The sequence below is a fragment of the Ambystoma mexicanum genome, chromosome 9 (genome assembly GCF_040938575.1).
Source record: "Ambystoma mexicanum isolate Mex_15411 chromosome 9, UKY_AmexF1_1, whole genome shotgun sequence".
Lineage (NCBI taxonomy): Eukaryota > Metazoa > Chordata > Amphibia > Caudata > Ambystomatidae > Ambystoma > Ambystoma mexicanum.
Window position 1 is genome coordinate 653,992,768 of NC_090931.1, and position 16,350 is coordinate 654,009,117.

Genomic DNA, 16,350 nt, shown 5'->3' on the forward strand with positions numbered 1-16,350 from the left:
AAGTTCAGAAGGCCAACCTAATTACTTGGAACAGGGTAACCTCTGGACAAGCCAGACCAATCAAGGTAGCGATCGCGGCGGTCAAGACTAGGTCTCAAGAGGGGTGAGGGTGACTGAAAGCCCGCAATGAGCACACAAAGCAAGAGCGCTTACAAACTACTCCAAACAGTTGTTATATCAAAAATATATACACATTTATTTTAAGGCCTTTAAAACAATGACCGTAGCGAGAAAATCACAATATCACAATATTAAACCAACACATACCATATCAACACAATATATATACAAATACACAGTCGCAAGCGTTTAAAGCACGAAATATGTAGTCCACCTGAAAGGAAAGGAAAACAGGCAGTGCGATAACGCTTTAGACTCAGTTCGCCTTCAGAGGCACCTAACTAGATGGAAGTCCGAGCCCTGCGAAGAGTGGAGCCTTGTGCTCAAAGTACCTGCCACGCCGGTGCCAACGGGCAAAAGGGGAAGCTCTTCGGAGGAAGTCAGGCAGTTCGGGTTAGTGCACAGCAGAAGGAGAACAGGTTCCGCAACTCAAGCGCAGCCTCCACAGCGGGCAGAAGCAGAGCGCGAGTACGGCCAAAAGGGTGCTGTTTTTACACAGCAGGGAAAAGCAATGGGATACTGCAGGAGGGCGACCAGATCCTAGCTAAACTACTCACCGGTCCCCGAAGCAAGCAGACCCAGGCTTCTCCACGTTAGTTTCAGCAGCTGGCAGGTTCAGAAGAGCAGGGAACGCCTCGTAATCGTGTAGAGCAAAAAGACGTCCCAATCGACGAAACCAGCACAGTTTGTTGCCGCAGCAGGACAACGGAGCGGCCGTGTGTATTCGAGCCAAATGTACACTCCTCCCTTCAGACTTGGGAACGCCAAGTGTACGAAGCGTGGGAGAGTGACCAGGACTCGAAATACAACACAACCTGGCGGCAGTTGCAGAGCAGGACTCCCTTGTAAGCTGGTCAGTCAACTGGATGGCCCAGAGACACTTCCGAAGGCTTACTTGGCAGGAGAGGATGAAGTCGCCGGGAATAGCTGTTCCTGCTATTCCAAAGGTCGAAGCACCAGTACAGGCCTTCTGGTTCGATCCAAGGAGGAAAGGGTTTCACAGGACGACAGCAGTGCAAAGGAGGATTCCTTCAGCGGGTCACCAGCGATTCCTCGGTCCAGCCTCGTGGTTGCAGGATACTTGGCTCCTGTATTCCTTCGTTCGTGAGAACTCAGGAGATCGACATGGTAGTGGTGTTTCCAGCTCCCTCTTATCCACGGTTCCCTTCGCGCCAAAACGGAGGGGAGCCAATGGGAGATCCGCTCATCAACACACATACCATACGCGGACCAATCACGGACCACGGTGGTCCCAGGCATTCACACTACCCTAGACTCTCTGGCACCCAGGATGTGTATTGGGACCAGACATCTCAGCCCACACCCTGGAGGCACACAAACGACATGTAGAAGCCCGCGAAAGCAACCACGTTTCGCGGGAAAGTACATGCCCAAATAAGGAAGGCCCCGGGTCTCTCGACCTGGGGAAGGTGAAGGGAGCAAGACGGTCAGTGGACAAGACAAAGGAGCCTCGTGGTCTGGCCATTTTGGGAGCCAGGCCACCATTTTGGGTTCAGTGCGAAAAACGTGCTCAGAACGCCAAAAGGAGCTCAAAATAAACAAAACGATCGCTGCCACCATTCGAGTCCCTGAATGACTTGCACCGATCAAATACCATCCTAAAAGAGTATCTAGGGTCTGTAGAAGGCTAGAGACCCAAGAGAGCTGTAACTTAGCTTACAGTGCCCTCTTGTGTCATGTTGCACTAAAGCCGCAACATGATAGAGGAAACTACGGGAAACAGCTTTCCCCGGTACTGACTGTCTTAAGGGCATGTCAGTTTCCCCGTAAGAAAGGAGCGAAAGCCCAGAGGAGTGCGGCAGAAGGCTGCACTTCTCTGGCAAAGTCAAGAACAAGGTGAAAAACAACAGCAAAAAGTTTAGGGGTTGCCACATGGAAGGAAAATTCCCTACAATTATGAAATCTTTCCTAACACCCGCGTCCGGGTTTCAAGAAGTGCGGGGAGTGTGGGTCCAAGATGTCGGTGACGGACTCGCACGACGCCTGCCTCTGGTGCCTCGGGGAGGCCCACGACACGGATGACTGTATCGACTGCCAGTCGCTCACGTCCAAAGCCTTACGCGACCGTAAGAAGAAGTTGTCGGTAGGTCGGGTGTCCAAGCCCCGGAAGTCGAGGTCTGCGGGGCTTTCGACGGATGATTCGAGGGGTGACTCTCCGTGTCATCGTCGGAAGTCTCGTGGGTCTCCTTCTAGGAGTCGGTCTCGCCACTCCTCTGCCTCTTCGAGGCCTTCTCGGAAGCGCCGACATCGGTCGTCTTCCAGGTCCTCTTCGGAGGGCTCTGCCCGGCACGTCGCTTACCCCTCGGGCCGTGCGACGCCGGAGGAATGGGCTTCCTTCGGGAAGAAGATGTTGGCAATTCTTGAGTCGCAGGGTACTCAGCCGTCCGCGCCCCCGAGTGGGGTCGGTCGTGTGAGGTCGAGAGACACCGCTCGCAAGAGTGGTCGGCACGAGTCACGGGAAAGGTCCCGCTCGGACAAGGGGACTCGTTCTCGACGTACCCGTTCCAGGTCCCGGTCCTCGACGCGTTCGAGACCGTGTGCACCTGTGAGGTCTTCGAAGAAGGCTTCGACGTCTGTGGCGTCGAGGGCGTCGACAGGTTTTCTCGAGGCTCTGGCTCCGAGGAAGTCGTCGATGCCGTCGACGCTCAGGTCGTCGAGGGACACGCTCGGGGCTCCGGCCTCGAGGGCTGTGTCGACGCCGCCGATTCTGGAGGCGCTGCATCTGACGTCGACGCTGATCCTCTCGGCGCCAATGCCGGTTCTCTCGACGCTGGCGCCGATTCGCTCGACGCCATCGACGCCTTTCGTGTCGGAGGTACCCCTGGGCACGGGTGGACCCCCTAGGAAGGCTCTGGTTAAGAGCAAGCACTCTCGAGTGCCTTCTTTTCGCCCCCTGGATTATATTTCAGAGGCGGATGAGGATTCTGATGGCCTGGTTCCTAGTCAGGTCCCGGATGACATTGTCTCGGGCCATAGTCAGTTTGACGAGTTGAGACAGTCACTGCATGATGCCAGTGGACTGGACACCTCTCCGGAGGTGGAGTTTTGTAGACCTGAGCCTGGCTCTCATGCTGATTCCTCGTACCGGCGCCTTATGGCTAGGGTTTCTGAGTACTTGGGATGGTCTGCTCCCCCAGGGGAGTTTGTGCAGGATGATCTGACGGACATCCTTGATGTTGGTCCCCCAACTGACCCGGTTCTGCCGTTCCAAATGGCTTTACAGAGAGGGGTGGCGGCGGCTTGGACTGCTCCGGAGAGTCTCCCGGCGGTGGGCAGATCCTTGTCGCGAAAATACCGTCCAGCCAGTGGCGACCCCTGCTACTTGACCAGGCACCCCACTCCGGAGAGTTTGGTGGTGCAGGCGGCCACGGCCCCGGCGAAGCAGGCGTCGTACCCTGCCATCCCTCCTGATAGGGACGACAAACGTTTTGATGGCTGGGCGAAGAAAGTGTTTTCTTCTGGTGGTATGGCGCTTCAGGCGGCCAACTCCATTTGTGCCTTGTCACGTTTCACGCACACTCTGTGGAACTGTGTTGCGTTAGCGGCTGAATATATTCCCGAAGGGGATGAACGGGATGGTTTCCTTGCTATGGTCCAGGATGGTAAGGATGCCATGTGTGAGTCCGTTCAGTCGGGTCTGGACTTGGCTGAATGCGTCAGTAGGTCCATGGCGGCGAGCACCGTGATACGCAGGTTTGCGTGGTTGCGGAAGTCGGGGTTTGCTCCTGATGTGCAGTCCCGGCTCCTCAACATGCCCTTTGATGGTGAACACCTTTTTGGCAGCTAGGCTGACGAGAGCCTTGAGAGGTTGCAGACCTCAAAAGCTGCAGCGAAGTCGTTGGGCGCTGCAGTTCGCCAACCTCCGCCTTTTCGCCCTAGGGGACAGCAGTGGAGGGGTGGTTCCTTTCGCTATTACTCATCCTTCAGTAAAGCGAGAGGAGCTGGCGGTCAAAGAGGCCAACGCAGGGGTACCAGAGGTGGACGACAGGGTACCCGTGGTGCCAAGGCCGCTCGGGCAGTTGCCTCTTTGCCCTCAGGTAACGCCGCAGCCGCTCCCACTCAGTCGTGAGGCCATGTCCCATGGTTCGCCGGTTGGGGGAAGGCTGGCGCAGCATCTTGTAGAGTGGCAAGCCATTACTTCAGATGTGTGGGTTCTGGAGATCATAACCCACGGCTACTGTCTTCCTTTTCGGCACAGGCCTCGCGACAATCCACCGGGGAACCTCTCTTTGCAGAGTCCGGATCCGCTCCTTGCGCAGGAAATTCAAGCCCTGCTGGAGAAAGGCGCCATAGAACTGGTGCCTGTAGCGGAGATGAACAAGGGATGGTATTCCCCTTATTTTTTGGTTTCGAAGAAAGACGGGGGATGGAGACCCATCATGGACTTGCGCGGTTTGAACAAACTCCTCAGGAAGGACAAGTTCAAGATGGTTACTCTCTCTCAAGTCCTCCAGGCCCTTCAGCTTCAGGACTGGTTGGTGTCACTCGACCTCAAGGATGCTTACTTCCATGTGCCGATCCATCCCAAGCACAAGAAGTACCTGAGGTTCGCGGTTGGCGACTCGCACTTTCAGTTTCGGGTCCTGCCGTTCGGATTGACCTCCGCCCCGAGGGTTTTCACCAAGCTCATGGTGGTGGTGGCAGCGCATCTCAGGCAAGGGGGGATTCGCGTCTACCCCTACCTGGACGATTGGTTGATCAGGGGGAGCTCTCCCGAGCAAGTCCTGGATCATCTATCGATCACCTGTCGCTCCCTTCACAGGCTGGGCTTCTCCCTCAATTTAAAGAAGTCCCATTTGACACCAACACAGCGGCTCCAGTACATCGGAGCAGTGCTCGACACTTCCCTGGGGCAGTGTTTTCCTCCCCAGGTGAGGGCTCTTCACATTCAGCAGATGGTGCACAAGTTTCAGCATGCCCAGACGCTCCCAGCGTTCGAGTTCTTGAGGTTGCTCGGCCTCATGGCATCCTGCATTCTTCTGGTGCCAGAGGCTCGCCTGCGGATGAGATCTTTGCAGTGGGCACTCAAGACGCAATGGTCGCAGTCCTCCGGCAGGATATCGGACTCGATTCGGGTGCCGTCCTCGGTCGCCCGGGACCTTATGTGGTGGGCCGTCGAAGGCAACTTGATGAAGGGGGCTCCATTTTGGCTTCCCTGGCCGGAGGTGACGATCGTGACGGATGCATCCCTCACGGGATGGGGAGCTCATGCCAACGGGCTGACAGTCAGCGGTCGTTGGTCTCCGTCGGAGTCCAGACTCCATATCAATCTGTTGGAGCTGAGGGCCGTCAGGCTAGCCCTGAAGGCTTTTCTGCCGTCTGTGCGAGGGAAGAATGTCCTGATCCTGACGGACAACACAGTGGCCATGCACTACCTCAACAAAAAGGGGGGGGCAGGGTCACTTCCTCTGTGCAGAGAGGCGATGCAGCTCGAGTTCTGGGCCATCCAGCAGGAAGTTTCGATCTCGGCAGTTCATCTGGCCGGAGCCGAAAACGTGACGGCGGACGCTCTGAGCAGGCAGAGCGCAATCTCTCACGAGTGGGAGTTGGCTCAGGAGATTCTCCTGGAGATCTTCGCCCTTTGGGGGACCCCTCAAGTGGATCTCTTCGCCTCCAGTGTCAACCGGAAGTGCGAAAGGTTTTGCTCGCGGGAATTTCCTCCAGAAGGAGCCTTAGGAGATGCGTTCGTGGTGGAGTGGTCATTCCCGCTACTGTACGCGTTTCCTCCAGTCCCCGTCATCCCGCAAGTGCTGCGGAGGTTACGGAAGTTCGGTTCCCGGATGATCCTCATTGCCCCGACGTGGGCTCGGAGGACGTGGTACCCGGACCTTCTCGACTTATCCATCTGCCCTCCACGTCGTCTTCCCTACCGAGACGATCTGCTCTCACGGGAGGGGGGTCAGGTTCTCCATCCAGAGGTCAGATCCCTCAACCTTCACGCTTGGCTTCTGAAAGGTTGAGGTATAAGGATTGGGACCTCCCTGAGGACGTGATGGAGGTGTTGCTTTCGGCCCGAAGGCCGGCAACAAAGTCTCTGTACTGTTGCCATTGGCGTAAGTTCTGCGACTGGTGCAGAGTTCAGAATGTGGATCCTTTTGCATGTGACATCCCCATGGTTCTGTCCTTTTTACTTTCTTTGGCCCACAGGGGCTTGCAAGTGGGTACCGTTAAGGGTTACCTGGCGGCGCTGTCCATCTTTAAGCGCTCGTCTGAAGAGTGTTCTTACTTTAAAATCCCTTTGATTTCACAGTTCCTGAAAGGGCTCACTAATGTGTTCCCTCCGTCACCTTTCCTGGTGCCCGGTTGGGATTTAAACCTGGTTCTTAAGTTTCTTATGGGTGCTCCGTTTGAGCCTTTACATTCTTGCCCTTTGAGGCTGTTAACTCTGAAAACTGTGTTTTTAGTTGCGGTTACTTCCGCTCGCACGCAGAATGAGTGAGTTACAGGCACTTTCAGTTAAGCCTCCCTTCACTGTATTTCACAAGGACAGGGTTGTCCTTAGAGTTCGTCCTTCTTTTCTTCCGAAGGTAGTGACGGATTTCATTTGGCCCAGAAGGTTGTTCTTCCGGCATTCTATCCTCCTCCGCATCCTGGTAAGGAAGAGGAGAGGCTCCATAGGCTTGATCCTAGGAGAGCTTTAAGCTTTTATGTTTCACGCATGTCCCGGGTCAGAGTGGATGATCAACTCTTTATTGGTTACGCTGGAAAGCGTTTGGGGCAAGCTGTGACGAAACAGACTTTGTCTCGCTGGATTATTCTGGCCATCTCGGAGTGCTACCGTTTGGCGGGTAAGGACCCACCGGCTGGCTTGCGGGCCCATTCTACCAGGGGTATGGCTGCGTCTACTGCCCTGCAGAGGGGTGTTCCTATTCGCAACATCTGTGATGCAGCCACCTGGGCTTCAGTACATACATTTGTACGTCACTATTCCCTTGATTCCATCCGAGCACAGGATCTGGCCTTTGGCAAGGCGGTCCTTTGCTCTGCTATTTGATTGGCTATTCTACATTTTGATTCTAAATTCTTTCCCTCCTCCTTGCTTTGGTACTGCTTTGGGAGTCTGTCATAGATATGGAATACGTCGGAGGACCCAATCCCCTCGAAGAACAAGTTACTTTCTTACCTGGTAACGTTCTTTCGATGGGATGGTCCGACGACGTATTCCATATCGCTCCCGCCCGGCCTTCCCCGCTGCAGAATTTCTTTTGCGATTGCAGCTTACGTTCCGCAAGGCTTTGTGTCTGACTGGCAGTTGACTTATGTCACACGTTCTGGGGGGAAAAAACTACAACTGAGGCTATGGGCGTCGTGCGTCCTACTTATCACATCGGATGACGTCGGACGTCGGAGGAGGTCCTCGACGACGGCGCATCGACGTCATCGACGCAGGACGCAGACGCCGAAAAAGTTTCCGAAGCAGCACAGCTGTGGTGATTACATGTCATAGATATGGAATACGTCGTCGGACCATCCCATCGAAAGAACGTTACCAGGTAAGAAAGTAACTTGTTCTTATCACGCTTACTTTATCATAACTGCCCAGAAAGATATACACTGCCACAGTAAGGACTGGCTGCAATCAAATGCCAGTCCAGCTACGTAATTACACTTATGATTGCTTTAGGAGAGATGCCGGTACAAAATGTCAAGCCACAGTAAGAAATGGCTAATCTAGCTGCAGCAAAATGCTAGTCTAGACTCGCATTAACTTTTATAATGCCTACTTCGTTATAGATGTCCAAACACATATGCCATGATGCAATAAGAAATGGCCAGACTGGCTGGGTGACTAGATTCGCTGTACCAAAATGTGAGTCTAGCCTCTAATAACATATCATGCCTGCTTTATCATAAATGCACATAAGGTGATAGTGCACCCACCCTCCTGCCCCACCCTCCTGACACGTCCCCTCTCCCTCTCCTTTTCCAACCCCAAAATCAGGCCCTTGGCTCAGCATTTCCTCCTCCTCCTCCCTATTCATCTTCCCAGTACTTATGTATGCGGCAAGGTGCTCCATAGGGAAGTACTGGGATGAGGAAGAGTAGGTTTTGGAGTAATGAGGATTACTGGTAAGTTATCTAGGCATTGAACACAAACACACACATTCACACACCATTCACATGCTAATTTACACTGCACCACCCATCCACCATTCACTCACACACCCAGAGCAGGGGAGCCAGAGACTTCCATGCCCTTTGGGGGTGAAGAGGGGCGGGGGTTCTTTTTGAAGTAATTTTTACTTAAAAAAGAAATTATTTACATTACTTTTCCGTGATGGAAATAATTTCTTTTTGAAGTCAGACTGACTTCAAAAAGAAATGAATGTAAAGAGGGCTCTCTTTACTTTTGGTTTCTCTCTGTCTCTGCAACCCTAAACCAGGGGTCGGAGAGGCAGAACCAGGGGTCGCACCTTTTGTGGACAAGGCTGTTGCATTTCATGCCTGTTTTTATCCCTGGCAATGTATGGAGTGCTTGTACATTTCTTTTCTGCATTTGCTGTCTTCTTTTACTGGGGTGGGTTTTTGATGGTGTTTTAATAGTTGTATGAATAATTTGTTTAATTAGAGTATATTCATTTTACAGAACCTTAATTGGAAATCCTTGTATTTTGGAACAGTTGTAGTATTGCAGTTTAGGTTGCTACTGGCTCAGTCACACCCATTCTAAGAGTATAGCTTTCCCTCTGCCCACATTACCAAAAAAGGCAAAGGAAGTATATCTCTTAGATGTGCCTGTTTTACATTTGAGATTGAGTTCACTGTTGGTTAGTAGAAGTGTGGGGGCTGAGTAGGTGGTTTACCCACTATTCATCCTTTTTCTCCTTTAGAGCAGAAGTCATGTAATCAGAACCTCTGTGGTCTGAACCTCTCCCCTGGCCTTCTCTGGCTACACCTCCTTCCTTTATCTGCCTACTTCAAAAGGACTCCAGTAATCATCACCATGATTTGATCGGGCCATTGTCATGGAAGGACTGTCTTTGAAGCACCAGGTCCCGGGGGACCTACACGGGAGGGTTCCTTGGATAAGGAGGAAGGTGCCAATTTTCCTCAAGAAGATCCAAGAAGAAATGTCCTGGGCTGGGTTGCACATTGTTGTTGTGGCTACGTTCAGGCCAGTTGGCTAATACATGCTTAGGCCTGTCATGCACGAGTCTCTCACCAAGCTGGAAATAATATGAATTTTGATACTTGTGGCTCTAAGACTGTGTAATCTCAGTAGCCACCATATCATAGCCAGACATGCTTATATTTAGATATTAATGTGCCACCAGCTTGCTGGGGTACACAATTACAATAATTTGACCTAGTGTTGCCGCCAGTTAAAAAGTCACCTCTGGCTGTTGGAACGTTGTGTTCCAGCAGCTGAGCCGAGGAATGCACATGTGATCTTTGAATCTGCCCTTCTGCCACTACCCGCTGTAATGGGGGATAACTGTAGATTGTCCTACCAAAGGTGCATGGGTGCTCTGCGTTTTGGCATCCTGCGTTTTGGAAGGATCGTTTGATTAGCAGGCCTCTCTCAAACATAATCATCTGCAACATTGTAATCTTAAAAATAAAAGTAAAGTTCAGATTTACCACCCTCAAATCCTCACAGATGGCGTCCTGTCACAGCCATTCTCCCAGCTAATCTGTAAATTAAGGCTGGATGAGAGGACATACGCATCACCTGCCTTGGACCCCTTTTCACTCTCCCAACAGGCTCCTTTTCCTTTATAGATCTCAGTGGGCTCACCTGCTGGCACCCCCACACCGCAAACCACTGCAGCTTTTTCCCAGCAGATTATTTAACTGCATTGCACTTCGTTATTTTTATAGGGGGTACCTGGGTCAGAGAGTATAGAAACAGGGAGTATGTGAGGGAGGAAAGGGGTAGGGTGGTAAAGGTGATGGCAGTGGAGGCTGCCCCCTAAAAAAAGGCAAAATGCAGTGAAAAGTCCAATGCTTTGGAATGTTATAGATCTCACTCGCACAGTTAAATACCAACACCAGACAAACATTGTAAGGGGATAACTCCCAAACACATCTGATTTCACTTACCTTTTAGACTTACCAGGTTGAGAGTCGTGCTTAAGTGCTGCACACGCAGGATAAGTCCCTGCGGCCGGGGTGGGGGCTACACTAACTTCCTACACCCAGGCTGCTTCTACTACCCACTTGTATCATCAGTGAGACAGTGCCCCGGTCCCCGCCCTGCAGTGGGCCTGCGGTTAGTGTTTTATCTTCAAGCCTGGAGAAGGTTGGTTACATAGAACTGCTTTCATGAAGCCGAGCCCCTAACATTCAGAGCTCTAGAGGTAGCCACCCAGAATTAAATTAAATTGGTGAACATTCTGACCATTGTGGAAAGGCCTTGCCACTCCTGCAGCTTCTAGCAGGAGCCAAAAAGGGACATTAGTAGCCCATACCTTGAAGACGCTGCACACCTACAGATGGAACCCCCAGAGCTTTGCCACTGGCTACTTTTTGCTTTATAGGAACTATGAGGGTGGGCTCCCTCTGACCTCTTTGCAGCAGCCAGGCACACACTCAGGTTTCTTCATGGATGGGGAAAGGAGGGGAAGGTCTACATATGCACACACACAGAGGGCAACTAGGACAGCAAAGCCCTCTCCATGCTCCCTCTTTGACCGGCATAGTCGTATTGCGTGTAGGGGGTTCTGAGCCTGCTGAGGGATTGAAATATGATATTGTATTGCTCTGACTCTTGGTATGATGTTGGCCTCCAGTGGACAATGTTGTAATTTGCCAATATCTTATGTACACTGTGCCTGCCTGTCCTCCTAACCTATCATGTATTGGTCCTCACTTCATGTCCTGTTCTGTTTCAGAAATTGCTGAAGTCGGCAGAGGCGAATTTCAGGAGATTAGTTCAAAGTGCAATGTATTCCCTGGACCATCTGCCTTCAATGAAGAAGATATTTCCGAGCCGTTCTCTATTCCCCGCACCTCCAGCAACGCCAAAGCAAAGAGGCCTTCTGTATCTTTTGCTGAAGGTACAAAATTTGCCCCAGAATTTAGAAGGGGCTCCACAACGGACACACCCCATCTTGTTAGAAAGCCCAAGCTCCCTTGGGGCCTTCCCAAGCTTTCCTCGATCCAGTCCAATTCTGCAATGGAGGCGGACACTCCTCAGAAGGAAGAACAGATCTATGAGTGTACGCAGCCTTCCCTGGAAAAGGAGGAGGAGGAGGAGGAGAAGTCTTCCCCTAGGAGTAACCCCGGCAGCCGCAGGCGCACACTGTCCAATGCCAACGCGGCTGCCCAAAGGGCAGTGAAAGTCTTGGAAGCCACAAGTGCAAAGAATGCTGAAGGAAAGACAAAGAACTCAAAGATGACGACAATTTATGTGACTGTGGGACCCATTGGGAAACCCTCCAAAGCAAGTTTGAATATTGAGGGGGAAGGGCCTGTCCAATCTGTTTTGAGGCGTTTTGGCAGCCTTCAAAGGGTCAAAATGGGTCACAAAGATGATCGCAAACTCAGGAATAGTGTTGACAGCATACAAAAACCAGCTCGGAGAAGTCTGCTTCAGACAACTGCCTCTAAAGCCGTCTCTATGGCCCCATTGAATGCCCCCCAAGAGGAAGGATTGACGAGGTCAGTGGAGGCTGAAACGCCCATATCCACGGCTAAAGCACAAGACAGCTCTGGCAGGAGAAGCATTATTCCTGCCTTCTCCATCCTTAAGAAAGTAGTCTCAAAGGCAGGAGAGGGAGCGGAGACATCGGATGCGCCCAACCATCTGGAAGAAGCCGAAGGGCAGAATTTGGAAGATGCTCCAGCATCCGAGCAAGTGGCAGAGCTGCAAAGACATGAGCAGACCAACTGTGTGGAGGACGATGACTCTGAGCCGAAATATGAGAATATTTCTCACTCTAGAAAGAACCATTTGCATGAACTTCCATCCCATCCCTCCCGCGAATTAGAGGGAATCCAGTTTAATTCAGTAGCCTCAGATACCTGAGGAAAAATTTAGAATGAAAATATCTCTTGTATGTTCATGAAATGTTTCGTAGCAAGTACGCCCTGGGGTGTCTGCATGTTACGTTCTGTAAACCTTGAAGCAAGACAGATCTCAAGTACCTCAGGTACCTCTCTAGGAATCCCACATCCATTTGAAAACACTGACATGGTGGGCGACTGTTAATCCTTGGATGGATTATGTAGCATGTGTGGGTTAAAATACCCTATGACAGATGTGATGTGATGTGGTTTGAAGATAGTTCATTTGTAAATTTGCGAAGGGTTGACTTGGGTGTGGTTTCTGCCTCTTGAGTGGAAGCAAGCCAGTAGAGTTAGCTCTTAGTTCTGATTATATAAACTGCAACGCATAGCTTGGCTTAACGTTATATGTGAATTCCTATACCACATAGCACATGTGGCCTGTCAACACTTAAAATTTCAACTCACACTCAACCAATGCTGACTGGCTGAAAGATCTCAACATTTTGCCTCAACAGCAACATTTGTTATCGGTTTTTGGCTACAAAAAGTAAATGGCAGGCTTGGGTGATGCAATATTGGATGTGGAAAGCAGGGGACTGGGAAAGGAGGCAGAAGTGGGTGTGGGGGTGTCCCCCCTTGCATTATGCAGCAATAAAACAGTAAAACAATAAACTGTGGTAAAAATTGTTCGGTAAAAACACATGGAACCTAAGGCCAATGGTGAATTCTTCCAAAGACGGCAGTTCCCCGCCTCCACCACCCAAAAGCCCTGTTATGTTAATTGGAGGTTTGTGGTGGATACTCATTTCTGGTTTGCACATCTTGGTTTGTTACCAGGAGTTTACAAAGCAATTGTACCTGGTTCCCCTGTGTTCCTGGGTGGAGTGCCTCTGAAAGGTGTGCCGAAGGCTATAGTGTATATCTTGGAAGAAGGCAAAGCAATGTTGAGTCAAAGTACATGTCTTACAGCGGGGGAGAGATTTGCAAGGTTTTGTTCGTATCTCAGCTGGACGATCATTCAAAGTAGAAAATCGCATCGGGCAAGGTTTGAAATCACTGAAAGTAGCAAAATTGTTTTGACGTGGAAGAGAATAAATTCAGAATGAACAGCAAAGTTGAGTGTGGGTCTTCACATTTTGACTTGTTTGGAGTTCCTTTCAAAGACTCCCAAATGATTGCCCCTTAGGATTGGATAAAGAAGAACCACTGGATGGGCAGCAAAGAAGCAAGAGAAAGCCTTGTGATCGGCCTTACAACATGAGCTGTGTCTTGGGGGGGGGGGGTGATGAATTTCGGGGAACTTTAGCAAAACCACAGGCCATATCATCTTGATCGATTCATTGAGAGGTTGGACAACATTTTAACCATGAGCTAGCACTTCAGAGCGATTCATCCTCCTCTTACGTCTTAACTTAGTGCCCTATTTTGTGGGCACCTGGGGAACATCTCGCTATCACTGATTCTATTTAATTTGTATATACTCCTACACCACAACTCTTTTCACCAAAACTAGCGAGACGTTTAGACCACGAAGGCCAGGACCAGAGGACTCTCTGCGATCACTTTACAAGAGACAGAGAGAGCGTGAGCTTGTGAATAAACATATCCAGCCATATCTCCCCAGCGGTTGCCTGTATCAGTCTCTTCTAGGTGCCCAGAGGACAGGAAGTGTTCTGTACAGTGTCATGGCTTGGCCTTCTTATGGTGCTTATGCAGAAAGTGCTTGAATTTAAACAGTGGCTCTTCCTTCACCCCTTTTGTTTTTAGAAGAGGATCTTCTTTAAATCACCTTGAAGTGCCTAGGCCTCAACATGTTAGGCTTTACAGTACCCTTTTTGATGGTCTTTCACTTTAGGGCTCTGTTCCGATCTCAGCAGTGGGAAGGTCTCCAGCTCTTTCTATTTGAAGGAGATTTAGAACTTCCTAATGTGCAATAATTATATTAATATTATCCTTTTTGTTTCTTCTTTGCACTCAAACTTGGTGACTCCTTGCCAAAAGTAGTTACTAGGGTGCAACCTGGTTCTCTGGAAATAGATGAGGGACGGGAACCTTTTTTTTTAAATAGTATTTTTTTTTGTTTTTTTTTGTTTGTTTTTTTAAATTAAGAAAATTGGTTTCATTGTGCAATTAGTTTATTTTAATACTTTTTACCACGGGAACCTTCTGCCAGACCAACAGGCTTCCTTCTATGGTTCCTGGGATGATGCAAAAAAGGGTGTCGTACACCTGCTGTAGGTGGTACTGAGTCACGTCAACACTGCGGCAAAGGTTTTTATGCGTCATGGCCAATGTGAAGCTCACAGCGTGGCTTCAAGCATCCAACCTTCACCATGCTCCCCATCACAAACTCTTGGACTTTCCCTTTGATGCCAAGGAACTATACAGCTCTGCTGGGAAGATAGCTGACGAGTAAAGGAGCCGTTTAGCAGGTTTTGTTTCTGGGAGGCCCCTCTCAGCTCTTCATCCTTTTGGGGTTGATGCATTGAGTACCATCAAACTGGGCAACACTTATATTACAGCACTTAGATGCAGGAGTAATCTGAAATATACTGCTATATAAATCTGTGGTATTATTTCGACCATGAAACAATTTAGCAAATGCAAGGCAAGCACTTTGACAGTAAAGACCTAAAATGACATCACAAGTTAACAGCCTAAGGCCTCCCCTCCTCCTCCTCCTCAGCAAATCCTTCTTATGTCTCATGCTCGCTGCAAGGGTTTAGGGGCTTCTGGGAGAGGAGAAGCTGCCATGACAGATCTAGTGGAGGAGAGTAGAGGCATACTAACAAGTTTTTAAAAGATATTTTTTGGATGACACTGAGCAACAGGAGATTAAAAAGCTCAACAACAAATGCCAGTGTCAGTTGCAAACCATTCTACTCCAGTTGTGGAAGGTGGCTAACCACGACATGCATGGAAAGTCATTGTAGGTGTTCCTTTGACCCTATCCGTGCGGCGTCTGGGAGGGATTCCCTTCCCCCTTCGTCTCCCTTCGTCCCCTCTTCTGCCCCATATAGCCATGGAGCTCTTCAGAAGCTAAAGGAAGTGCAGGCCATCGAGGAAGCTCTTTTTTGGGGATTTCTTTAAGACGTTATTATTGTTTCTTTCGCAGTCAAAAAAAACTACAACACAGGGTTCTTTGATCCAACTCTCCTTGTTCAATCCACAGCTGGAAGTCTAATAAGTCACAATGGCCGTTGTGTCACAAATGTTGTGCTGATTCGAGAAGGCGACTGGTTCTTCGCAGTAGACCCGATGGACGCTTACCTCCACAATCCAATATGGTCTCATCATTAAATCTGACTTCTGTTTGTGACACATTGAGTCCATTATCAGTACTGAGTACTCCCTTACGATCCACAAGCATTCACTTGGGAGCGTGTGGGCAGTAGCAGCATGACGGCAAAGGACATATTTCACATCTACCCATACCTGGATTACCGGCTGTTCAGAGCTCACATCTTTGAAATCCTCCGGCAGTACCCGAGGAAGTTGCAGAGTGTAGAATTCACACTGGGTTTTACTGGAAGTCCCACCAAGGCCCCTAATCAGACATTCTTTTTCACAGGCTTGCTTTAAGATTCTGTCTCTCTGGGATAGTGTTTCCTACTCTGAAGCGGTCCCTCTTAGTCAAGAAGGCTGGGTTGTTTCTCGTGAGTTCCCTCAGCAGACCTTTGGTCCTCTCTTCTTCTGTACTCGGGTAGTGCCCATCACCAGCCACAAAACATCCCTCTCTCAGCTTTACCTAGCACTGCACTGAGAACAGGAGCCTGAACATTCATCCATCAGGATAGCGGTTTCAATCCCCCTTGTGGTGACCCCTTTGCCATTTGGACCCCCAATTGTCTATCACAGCAAACTCCTCAGAATATGGATGGAGGCGGTTCACATTGGAAAACCTCAAGTTGTGTAACGACCGGTTTGGGCCTGATCTCAGCCTACATGTCAACCTCCTGGAATGAATGGCCATTTGCCTGATTTGTATGGGTTTTCTGCTGTATGTGAGAAGCTCATGCACAACCTCTTTGCAGAAGGCATGGATGTTCTCTATAATCTACTTAGGCTCTCCTATCCCCCTCATAACCTTTGAAGAAGTGTCACTCCTAACTGCACCTTCTTAAATGCATTCTGCCCTGTTTAGCATCCCACATAGGGTTCAGGTGACCAGAACTATGTAACTAGGTAAAACAGGGCAGCCTGACCTTCTCTGCCCCAGGTCCCATGACTACATTACCCCTGCCCTTAAATTCGTTC

General features: G+C 50.1%; 1 protein-coding gene across 1 annotated transcript in view; it reads left to right on the forward strand.

Annotated features, from left to right (window-relative positions):
* The window catches only part of SCARF1 (scavenger receptor class F member 1), a 220,976-nt gene extending 207,769 nt beyond the window's left edge, over positions 1 to 13,207 (forward strand). Inside the window, exon 11 of the mRNA XM_069615410.1 lies at positions 10,977 to 13,207. Coding sequence (XP_069471511.1) covers positions 10,977 to 12,112 — 1,136 coding nt within the window. The 3' untranslated portion in view covers positions 12,113 to 13,207. The remainder of the gene's footprint in view (positions 1 to 10,976) is intronic.
* The last annotated feature ends 3,143 nt before the right edge of the window (positions 13,208 to 16,350 follow it).